At 39.9% G+C, this 12,087-nt stretch overlaps 1 protein-coding gene across 11 annotated transcripts in view; it reads right to left on the bottom strand.

Annotated features, from left to right (window-relative positions):
* The window catches only part of LOC146198174 (uncharacterized), a 212,916-nt gene that overhangs the window by 88,266 nt on the left and 112,563 nt on the right, over positions 1-12,087 (bottom strand). Inside the window, exon 5 of one of the 11 annotated variants that reach the window (XM_084593549.1) lies at positions 7,102-7,349. The exons of the other annotated variants lie outside the window; for them this stretch is intronic. Within the exon in view, the coding sequence (XP_084449675.1) occupies positions 7,117-7,349 (233 nt within the window). The 3' untranslated portion in view covers positions 7,102-7,116. Of the gene's footprint in view, positions 1-7,101; positions 7,350-12,087 lie in introns of those variants that run through there. 11 annotated transcript variants of the gene reach the window in all.

Here is a 12,087-nt window from a genome sequence, read left to right as displayed (position 1 = left end):
GCCATTCCATGACTTGCAAGGGCACAGCATTGCTATTCGCCAACTACTGGCTCTAGCCAAAGCGGTGCTGTTAGGCAAAAATAAGGAACTTTACATTTAAAGTGCATGCACCTGTGTTTGCCTCCAAGATTACTTCAGCCATCTGTGAACAAGGTACAACAATGTACACAAAGAGGCCCTCCAAGGGCTTCACTCAAATACACGACGAGCGCTCAACGCTACTGCTTGAAGACAAGACTCTTAGCTATTCTGCGGTCCATGAAGCTAGATAAAAACAAGACAAGCAAAGACGTTTAAGCAGACGCGCTCCTTCCATCAAAATGAAAACTGTACTAGTCCAGGCAACAACAAATACATAAGGGAACTACGCATCTCTTGGATATAACATACCCAAGTGCTCCAAGATTATATTTACTGTAGCAACGGCCATATATGTTACACTTTAAGAGCAATCTTAGTAAGTCTGAAAACTGACCCATTAGCAAAAACACCACTTATCATCACTAGGACTACACACAAAATAAAAACGACCTTAGCCTGCAAGGGCTGCATAAAAACTAAAAAAAAAAAAAAAAAAGAAAAGAAAAGAAAAGAAAAAGACAGCAATGACTTCATCACGATTGAATTTAGACAATTTTAGTTTCCCAGACCAAGGTGTGCACATTACAAAGGCTACCAGCACACAGCCCCACAGTGCACGTGCAAGAGACCTCTCCCCGTTTAAGTGATCAGCATCCATGTAACTGGCATCACATGCAAAACACTCTGTCACTGATGGCATGGCGCAACAGGTGCACCACACATAGCGCTGCCCCGGCCCAGAGAGGAAAGGTGACAAAGAGAGTTGCATGAGATCACAGGTAAAAAAAAATCAAAACAGGTGTTCTGGCATAGCAGGCCACACCCTCTGACATCACGTTATTAGCAAACCGGCCCTACAACCTAACTTCCTCAAGAATGGCATGCTCCATAAGGCCCGTTTTGTATCACAGCAAAATAAGAATAGCTGTGTAGAAGAAAAGACCCATGTACTGAAAAATTCATCTCCTTTAATGAGGCTGAGAAAGTAAACTGAACAGACCATTAGCACACAGGTCATTAAAATAAAACTCTATTGTTTCACAAACGCCATTCACAGATGAATTTATAACTGGTATCATATAGAAATTTGTCAGGAGCAGTACTACCCCATCGATCAGTGTCTGGTTGTCTCCCCTAAAAACAATAATCAGTCATTAGATGCACATTATACTGTTTTAAATAAATCATTTTCACATCTCAAGCAAAATAAAAAATATACCACAGTGCTGGCTAGCATTAAATAACAAATTACTACTACATGAAGAGGTTTATGGTCATGTACATATTCAAACACCAGATTCACTGCTCCTTAGCGCACCTTGCACAATGGCGCTCTCTTCAGTACAATGACGACATACTGCTCAGCAATGTAATGTTCAGTATGACAACATACACTTCCTTAGTCTTCAAAGCAAAATACACCACACTAGAATATTGTGAAGTTGGCAACATTCAATCAAATGTAGGCAAATGCAAAGGCGTGAGTCAATAAGACTATGAGGTACGACTGCTGTCTGAAAAGTAATGACCCTCACTTTTTTTTTCCTCAAACCCTGTTTATTCAAATTAATAAAATTCACAAATACTACAGCCAAAGATCTGTTGGACCTACATTACTTTTCAATGTGACCTTGGTCAATTTGTACGGCTTTGCACAAGCTGTGAACACGTATATGCATGCCTTCTTTGTACCAGCTTTCAACGCGATAGCGTTGAGGATTACATTTAGCGAAAAAAGCTGAGTCGACATGACTGGAAAATCCTGACCAGTTGACAGAGGTCGCAATGTAATCACGGCATTACACATAGTGATGTTGCTTAAAAGGAAAAAGTATGTAAAAGCCCCGTAGGGATCATTTAACACCATTGTGGTACATTCATAAGGCGAATTTGTGTCCTTTAAGTCATCTTGCCTTCTGCCTTGGCCCAGTCCTCACAGCAAGAACGACACTCCATATGTGCTCAAATCTGAATCTGCAAAGTGCACTGATGAAAATCAGATGGTGTCAAGTCAAGGCATTAAGGATGATAATGCAGAACAGTCCAGAAAAATTTAGCAATCCCTTCTTTCATTTTCAGGCTGATGTGAGCATGAATGCTGCTGCCAGTGTTGCAGCTGTGAAGAAAAAAAAAAGCTGGTGCAAAGTAGGCACACATGCCCTTGTTCACAGAAGTAAAGTCATACATTTGGACTGATAAATTTTGAATGAATGATGTTTGAGAAAAAAAATCTAAACAATGAGGGGAATTACTTTTGGACACCACACATATTCTGAAAGAGCACAGCGCGAATAAATGGAACAGGAGAACAAAATGAAACTTGTCGTATTAGTCAGCTAGTCGCTACTCGTGTCTGTTCTATTGTTCCAATTATTTGCATTGTGTTCTCTCAAAATGTCATCACCAACTTGTGCAACAGCATACCTTAATGCAATAGGAAAGAGGCACTACCAAATGCCAGCACATAGCAGATAGTACAGTATTGTGAACTGCCTGATCGCCATAGCTTCTTAGGGTGGTGAGTGTATGCCAATCCCCTCTGGACCAAAACCACTGCCACTTAGAGTTGATCTTAACCTACCATCTGACCTGCTGGCCCTTCTGGTTAGCTCATTTGGTAAAGTGACTGCCCCAGACAGGTGGTGGTCCTGGATTAGAGCATCGAACAAGGACAAATTTTCTTTCAACTACAATGTTTCTGGGAAAGCTGTGTGGCTGCCCTTGAGTGGACACTAATGAGCAATTAGTACTCCTTTACGAGTTTGATCCACCTTGGGAGGGATTCCCCAAAACACTGAACAAAAATAAAAGCTGTCTCATTTTGTAAACAATGAAGCCTAAGCATTGGAGAATGTCAATTAAAATGGCCTGACCTCTCTTAGCTATTGATACAATGGAAGTATCTTTGCGAGGTTAAAAATGCGTGACCAATAACTGCAAATTATGCCAGGGTAAAAACTCAACATGCAAAAAAAAACATCCAGAGAACGGCTTCTTTTTTTTTTTTTTTGGCAGCTTCATTAACTGAATATACCTCAAGAAAATAGAGATCCTTGAAGTTCACTGATGACTTCACAGTCAGCACAGCTGCTAGCACAGGCCGCTATGAGGACAGTCAATGAGACCATATATCACAATACGGGGTGGGACACCTTATCCTGGTAATGGCTACGTTAACACAACACATTAAATGTAAAACTGTGCCAATAATATTCTACCCATAGCAGCTGGCAGCTCTTTTAGTACACTAAACCTGCAAACAAATGCCAAGCAAGCAAGTACCAAGAGCAAGCATCCAACAAGCCAAGTGTATAACAAAGTTTGCCAAAAAAAGGATTGGTGTTTCTTCAGATATGAAAATAAGTATGAGCATGTGCATCACGTTGCTACTATATGCATGTCATGACAGCGCAAGTTCAAGTGATAGCAGCGCTGCCCAGATGTTCACTGTTCTCTCTCCATGCATATGTGTGTGCACAACACACACTTCAATGCAAACTAAGCATTATGCTAAGCACTATCCCAAGGTGTGGAAATATTTTTGTACTGCTTTCATATTTTGATCAGACTGAGGTGGCTTCCTAGCAAAGTAACCATCTTATCAGCTTGGTCCCACGTAAAGAAAACTTGCAAATACTTATCACAAAAAACTGTACAAGTACACTCCCATCGACTGCCCTTCCAAACAGTGACAGATTACTGCGCCTCTCCTGTTCTTCTTGGGACAGCTTCCGTAGTAAAATCCTATAAAAATGGTCTTTTTTTTTGTGTGTGTGTGTGAAAGCTAATTCCCTTTTCCCAAGATCCCATGGATAACATGAACATCCTGTTCTTATACCTATGTAACCTTATTAATGCAGTGTTAGCTGTAAGCTATCATATATAATACGTACCGTCTTTGCCAAGTAACCAGGCAGCATGTTTTGCTTCTCACTAGTGTTATAAGGTCAGTAAGAATTCCCAGAGGATCCCAACTCATTAAGGAGTAAGGAGAGATGCTCGCCTTTACTTTGCAGAGATCTAAAAATTGAGATACGGTATGCATTTAGTACCATGCGGCCGAGAAGCAGACCCTGCAGCCTGGTTACTTTTGGCAAAGGCGGTACACTTGTAATGACATGAGTTCATTCTATTGCACCCAGGTGAGCTCCGCAGTGCAGATATGAAGCTGGCACTGTAATAATGAGCCCAGAATGCATTTCCACATTGAAAAAGGCATAGCAACACCGTACCCTTGAGTGACGCTATAGTATATTCAGCCAAAGCACCGGGCCAGTTGATAATCATAACTAAATTTTGCATGAAAACACCAGACCAAATCCTGTCCCATTCTTCCGTGTTCCGTAAGCTTTGTGTACAACTTCCTTATGAATACATATCAGGTTTTCAATGGAGCCACAAAATCAAAAAGCTGTACTCAACAGAGATCTCAATGAAACAAAAAAGGCCTCAACAGAATACAAGTGTCATTTATGCTAGCCAAAAAGTGCAAAGAACCATGAGGACTGCTTCAGAAAAATGAATCAAAATGTACTGCATTGCAGAACAGACATACTGGGTATGTCAGCAAGCACTTGAAAAAATTTTTTAATATCAGGTGGTTGGAAAAGAAAATGCTTTCAGAAATAAAACTGACATGGTTGAGGCCAGTTATTTCCAAAATTATGCTAATCAACAATTGTATACACCCTTTAAAAAGAGATTGAAGAGACCAGAAAATGTCTTATCAGAAGTTCATTACACCAGACATGTCCTTAAAAAAAAAGATATGCAAGCATGCTAGCTGCGTCCAAATATTTTACGTAAAAATGGTGAATAGCCTTTCAGAGGGAGAATAATCGCAAATGAAACAAATGCTTCTTGAAAACAGCACTGGTCTGGGTTTTTTTTTTCTTTTTCACTGTTTTTAAGTCTCTTTTTACACTTTTTTCCTGCGGATACTTTTTATTTGCTTGTTTGTTTGTTTGTTTCTATTTGATTTCTGAGGCTCGAGCATTCTGAAGGTGCCCAGCAAGTTACTGAGCTTCTCTCAAGCCTTACTCATTCTGCAATGTTGCTTATGTCAATTCTATAAGACACTGCACTACAGCCTTTCTATATACTACATGCATGTGCGCATTGTGCCGATATCTGGTTATCAACGCGATGATGCGTGTTGCAGCACCACATCAGATTAAAATTCGACTTCCAACTGTTGCCTCGAGACTACAAGTGGGTGCACTTTGTGCCTTTTAGTCCACTGGTGGCAATGTCTGGACTGTGACGTGAGCACTAAACTGAAATCCGACGTCTCTTTGCCGTGGTTGGGCAGAAGCTTTCAATCATCAGCAAGTAAACTTCACCACAAGAAAGCGCACCTCCAACAAGATGACTTCCCTGCACAATTATGTGAAGCCACATGGAAACTACTTTGTCGAGGCAGGCTTCTTTGAATGAAAGCATTTCATACATTTTTCCTTTGTCCAGCAGTGCAGAGAGAATAGCCCGAAGGCGCCACTACATGGGTTAGCTGGGGTTTGTGTTCGCTGAGAATGTTTGTCTTAATTGAAGCAGGCAGCTTAAGCAGATTCCTTTTTTTACGCTGCATCCAATAGAGAACCAAATCATCGCATAATGTTCATCTTATCCAAGAATTCACATTAATCGAGTTTGCCTTTAAGGAAGCCTACAGCAACTAAACCATAATTAGCATTGAGATTAGCATGGTCAAATGGTTAGAACCATTGGAGGCTTCTAAGCCGAAGACAAGATGGTGCCCATATCAGTTTCTCAAACTAAGAAAAAGCCGTTCTCTAAAGTCCTAAAGTGCAAGAAAATCCGGTATCTTTTTTCGCAAAAAATGCACATGAGATGTGCAAAAAGTTCAAAGCAAATGCAACAACTACTGGTGGCGAGTTCCCAATACTTGCAGCACCAAATTTTCGAACTGTTGCACTACTGCTCTGCTGCATCCACGTTCTTGTGCTTCACTGCACTCAGAAGTTATGGCCATATAGTTGGCAAACACTGTATTTTTTCTCACCCAGTGATAGTGCATGTCATAGTGCTTCCAATGAGGTGCACTATACTTCCAAAAGGAGCACAGCACTCCTACTAATGGCCAGTCAAGAACACCATCCTGAGTCACGGCACTAGCAACGTGGTTTTGCTGCAAACAGGACATCTCAATGGGTCCTCAGTGAAACTCTGGATGCCGAAATAGATGCTCTTCAAGTGTCACTTACACGGAGCAGAAAGTACGCCATGACAAGAGGGACACAAAGAAAACAGATTACAGCTGCGATTTTTCTTTAGTATCCCCCCCCCCCCCCCCCCCCCCCCCCCTGTTTACTATGCACAAGTAACGCCTACTCAAAGGAGGTCCCTCAGCATTGGACTTTCATTCAGCTATATATAGCTCAAATATAGCTTTGGCTGCTTTTGAAAAGCAGGATGACACTGACTATCAAGGGAGAGTCAAATAGTATAAGGTAAACTTAAGGCGAAATATGCGTCTGCTTCTAAAGCCATGTCCCATTCACTTTACCCCGCAGTTACTCCTCCACCACAGTCAGTCTATTTTATATATTCCCCATTTACAGCCCCTTGTAACTGGCACGTGAAGGCTGAAGCTGGCCTTGTCTTATTGAAATTCTGTGCGCGCATAATAAAATGTTCTCCATTTAGTTGATTAATCCCACTTACACAGACCTGGGTAATGGCCTACAGCATCCAATGCATAACTGTTTTTCTCAGCTGCTCTGTATAAGGATGAGTTGTGATACTGTACATGATCATATCCACATGAAATGCTCACATAGATCTCAAGTGACAAAATTCCAAATAAAAACATGAGTAAATAACAAGACATCCAATTTCATACTATTCATCACCCCCCCCCCCCCCCCCCCCCCCCCCCCAGCAACAAGTTGTCACCAAAAGTGCCCTGCACAATTCATTCTAGTTTGCCTGGTATGATGAAAAACAATGCGGATATAACAAGGCTAAAAAAATTATCGGGGGGAAGGGGGGCATTTGACGCCAAGCAAACCAGCATCACAGACTTGACATAGAAGCAGCATTCAGTTCATCACACATGGGGCTTCGTTCCCAGTGCTTCCTCAAGTCGTAGCGCTTTTTGTAGCAGCGGCCACAGTGCTGGCACACATGCATCTTGATGGCACGGTGCATGTAGTACAGGTGCACTCGCAATGACTCGGTTGAGCAAAACCGCTTTGAGCAGGTGCTGCACTTGAATGGTTTGTTGGGCATCGTCACCTGCCAGGGGCCTAGGCAGAGAGGAAAAGAGAGAAAGAGGATGGCAGCATTCTCATTTTGTGTGCCCCTTACTAGTGTGGCAGCATTACAAAGCCCACTCACAAAAGAGGCACAGGGAAACAAAAAGCTACACAGTTGCAATCAATCCCTTTCAGAATTTTATAAGGAAGCATCACATTAGAGCTGGAATCCAAGAATTCTCATTAACAGACTGCCTCAGCTTAAAATGCTTGAGAAGAATGGTGCTCAGTGTCCCATTATCATAGCTTTATGCATGCTATGCAATTTAAAAAAAAAATTCATTCTCATACAACCAACTTTTTTACTTTATGGCTATGTAGGACTTCACATATCATTTTAAGCAGAACCTTGGGGATGCTGAAAAAGTTATTCAAAAAAAAAAAAAAAAGAAAAAAAAAAGTCAAGATCCATTTCCACCCATGTTCACTTAAAATATGCCAACCATTATTGTACAGAATAAAAAGATAATAGACAGCACACAATATTTTGCAGCTATTCCCACGATTGCGGACACAATTGCTAGACACAAGAACATGCCACTTTGTTAAACAAGAAAGCAATGCAGGGTTGAAAATAAACTCAAGTTGTCAAAGGAAAAATACAACATGATGATTGTAAAGTTTTTCCATAAAACATGCAGCACTAAACACAAGATGGTGCACATAATGAGCTAGAAATCTCATCTAAAATGTTTGAAGTGACCACCAAAAACGGCCGCTTTTTTTTTTTTTCATTGACAAACAAGAAAGGTATACAATTAACCCTCTGCTACCCTTATTGAAGTAAACTTCGATCATTTCTCACATTACTGTAAAACTTTCCTATTAAAGTCTTGTTTGCAATTTAACGGTGCTGACTACATCATTCATAAAGATTTATCAAAACTACCCTGTCCTCCACCTCATAAACCTTGAATTATTACTTAGCATCTTGCTGTGTAGCCCAGAATGGGAGACGCCTTCACCCTACAGTGGGTATAGTCAGGCTGATGATGATGATGTGTAGTCCAGAAAGTTTAACATATGTCTTGAATGGCCTATATTCTTACAGCCACAACATTAAGGAATTCCAAAAAATTCAAGATGCATGCTGGTTAGTGCAACGGCTACTTGTTTCTAGCTTTCATGACCACCGGAAATATTTCTTGCAATCTGCGTTCCATGGAAAACACCTTTGCCATTTCCCTTCTTCGGGCTCTTAGAAATGTTTTGAACGGAAGATAGCATAGTTTCGCAAAGCTTGCAGATGGTTGAGCAATATTCAGTCCCTTGAGCAGGTTTTCAAAGCCACAAGTGATTATGGCATTTCTAAGTAAAACATGATGACGGCTTTTTTAAAAGACCACATTGTGTTGGGAAGTTCTATTTCTAGATTAGGGCTGCAAAAACTGCAAATTCATCCCAATACCATAACGTAGTACCTGCAGAATTTTGCGCGGTGAAGTCTAACACTAGTACAAGCAAGGAGCAGTTTTTTATATTTACCTTGCAGCTTTCACTTGAGTGCTTAATCCTCAACCATGTATTTTTAAATTCAAATCAGAAATAAGAATATTGATGAATATAAACAGAGAAACCTTTGATATTGCTCGCATCTGCACATTTAACATACATGCCAGTAACATACTCAGATATTACGGTGTAGAAACTGCAGGAGTAACATGCATATCCCAAGCACTTCAATCCAAACTGGGTAAAATGTTCTATGAAATTTTTGCAAGAAAAAAAAACTTTTATTGGTGGTTTCTCCTGCTTGTGAAGTGTTTCAAAATCTGCCGAGATTGTTTATTCCTGGCTCCACATGGCATGGCCTATGATATATATCATCACATCTTTTTTCACTTTTTGCCTTTTTTTTTTTTACTGCTTTATGATATACACTTTACCCTTTGTAAGCATTAGATGTGCCATTAAAAATTTCGATACTGCCACAATGTTAATACAGCTTCATACAGCATTCATAAAGCTTCTAGCATATAACAGCTACTCGTTGTTTACAGCAACGTGACACACTCGGAAGCAGTTTATGTATTCATTAGTTTTGAGTGAATGCGTATAAATATAGGTCAAGAGTTTAAAATGAACTCAACCAGAGGCTAGACCCTTCTATGTCTTGTATGTTTCATTGCATCTGTCTTACATTACTGCACTGCTATAGTTAATAAAGCTAGCTTAGTTGCTCACCCGGACCAAGGACATGTTGTCACCTCACTGTTGTGATCATTTCCTGTCAAGTGCCTTCTTTATCTGCATGTGTGCATGCATAAATAAATTTTAAAATATAATTTTTTGCACATTCACCTACATCTGATAAGGAGAATCTGTGGTGCTTACTTGGAGCTTTCGGAGGTTAAAAGAAGCCTCAGTTAACAAGTATAAGGACAGGTACCTCCACACTTATAATGCTTTTTCTCGCTACTTTTTCTGAATGAAAGCAAAGAAGTTTTTGGTCGGAGTTAAGCTTTTCACAGAGGCTAAGTCATAGAAATTTACAAATAGCCAATTCAATGCTTTCAGCACAACCACTTCTCGAGACTAAATTCTTTCTCTCATCATAAACAAGATTTTTTTGATCCTCATTGTCACTGTTGAGCATCAAAATGTGGAATCACTGACAGTAGCAAGATATTGTGTGCAACCTGAACTTTCATATATGCATGGGGTTTCAAGTCCCAAAGTGACTCGGGCTATGAAGGGCTCCGGATAAGTTTTGATTATCTGGGCATCTTTATTGTGCACTGGCATCATACGGTGCCCAGGTGCCTTTTGCATTTTGCTTTCATAGAAATGCAGATGCTGGCTGCTGGGTTCGCGCCCAGGTAATCTAGCTCAGTAACGAGTGCACTAACCAAAACAGCCAAAGTGGTGGGTTCTACGTTTCACCTCCACCTGTCTGGCACAGCTTCTTGACGTGAAGACGGTATGCCACTCTCTCTTTCTAAATATATGGCACAAAGTCAGCAGTTCACAGGCAAATACATTACTAGATGCATGCAAATAAAGCAAAAACACTGCAAAAACATGACAAACGAAAATGAAAAAGTGCAAAAGCTACAACCCTGGTCTTGCACAGTTTTTCACTTTGAATACAGCAAACCGACATAGGTGAAACATTGTTGTTATTCTTGTTTAAAAATTCTTCCCAGATGAAAACTACCAGAAAATTTCCAGTCCATTATGATGCAGCTACTGCAACAGCAGTGTTCTGACAGGTTTTTTGTTTTCCCATAAAATCCTCTTTTAAGAAAAAAGATATTTACAATCATTAAAAAAATCTGCGTCATGCCAATTCTTCAAAACACATCTTTGATCAAATTTTTGTTGCATCAAAGAGGAAGCAATCACGACATAATCATAGCTTACTGAGGTTTTGTAAGTGTATTTTCTGGTGCATCTTTCACACAATAATGCATCTTGAACGACAGGGAACAAGTTTGATAGCTGAATAAAGAAGTGAAAGAAATGCTGAAACCTTCCAACCCGCCGTGGTAGCGTAGTGGCTTTAGCCACTCCTCTGCATCTGCTTCCAATGCCACAAAGTCTAATCGCAGCCTCAACAGTCCCATTTTGATGCAGGTAAGTAAAATTATGCCCATGTTACATGCAATGCTGATGCATAATAAAAAGCTACGAGTAGTCAAAAGTAATGTGGAGCTGCTACCTTGGAGTCCCTCATAGCTAGTGTGCAGCTTCAGAACATAAACCCCACATACCTGCCTACCTGAAACCATCCCCTTTTCAACGTTAAAAAAGGAGTCCATTAAAGATAACATTGAAGAAAGATTCAAGAGGAATTTTAAAGGGAGTATTGTACTAAAACATGCTCAGTGCATTGATACCAATTTCTAGCCAGAACAAAAAAAAAAAAAAAGGCACCGTGGTTTGTAACATTCTATAAACACTGGTAAAGGTAAAGTTCAAAGCTGGCCAGTGCAGCCATTTTCTTAACACCCCAACAGTGGCAGCTGAATACAAAGCAAAATTCCAAGTAAGGGCCGTAGAAAACAAACATATAAACCTCAAACAGCTATAATAAACCTAAAATTTAATCACTTTCATCAAACAACAAAATTATAAGAATGAACGTAGCATATATACAATGCATACAGATTCAGAGTTAGCAAATGGATAAAAATATTTTTGCTTGGTAGTGGGATATCAATTCCATCAGCCTGCTGAATTTAAAATATTATGTCAGAAAAATCATTACACAGACATCTTATCTTTATAAGGTGTATTTAAAGAAATGTTAGCTGCTACTAAGAAATGTCATCAATGTTGGACAGAAAGTGCAAAATAAAAATGACAAAAGCAGGAGGATATGTTATTAGCATTGACCAATGTTCATGGTGCTTACTCCTGCCTTTTCATCCTTTGTTCGTAGCAAGGTCTGTCAAGCATTTTGGAAACAAACCACCTACTACAGCTGCCGATTTTCATGACACAAAAACCTGGAAATTGATAGCCATGTTCAATTTATCATACCCATGACACTAGTTATGAAACACTTTTAACTGGCTTTCACAAGAACAATTAGATATCAGGAATGTAAAGTATCAACCTGTTTTCAAGACAAAACTGCACAAGCTAAGATGTAGCGTAAGCAAAACAAACAGTACATAAAATTTGATCTGGTTTTTTTTAAAGATACAAAACACATTACTTTTCACCATTATCTACAATAATCACACAGGACAGTAGATAAGGCTGGAAAGGTTGTTTGCCAAAT

This window comes from Amblyomma maculatum, chromosome 2 (assembly GCF_055883805.1).
Source record: "Amblyomma maculatum isolate TAMU_Amacu chromosome 2, ASM5588380v1, whole genome shotgun sequence".
Classification (NCBI taxonomy): Eukaryota; Metazoa; Arthropoda; class Arachnida; order Ixodida; family Ixodidae; genus Amblyomma; species Amblyomma maculatum.
Note: the sequence above shows the minus strand (reverse complement) of the source record. Positions and strands in the feature narration are given on the sequence as shown.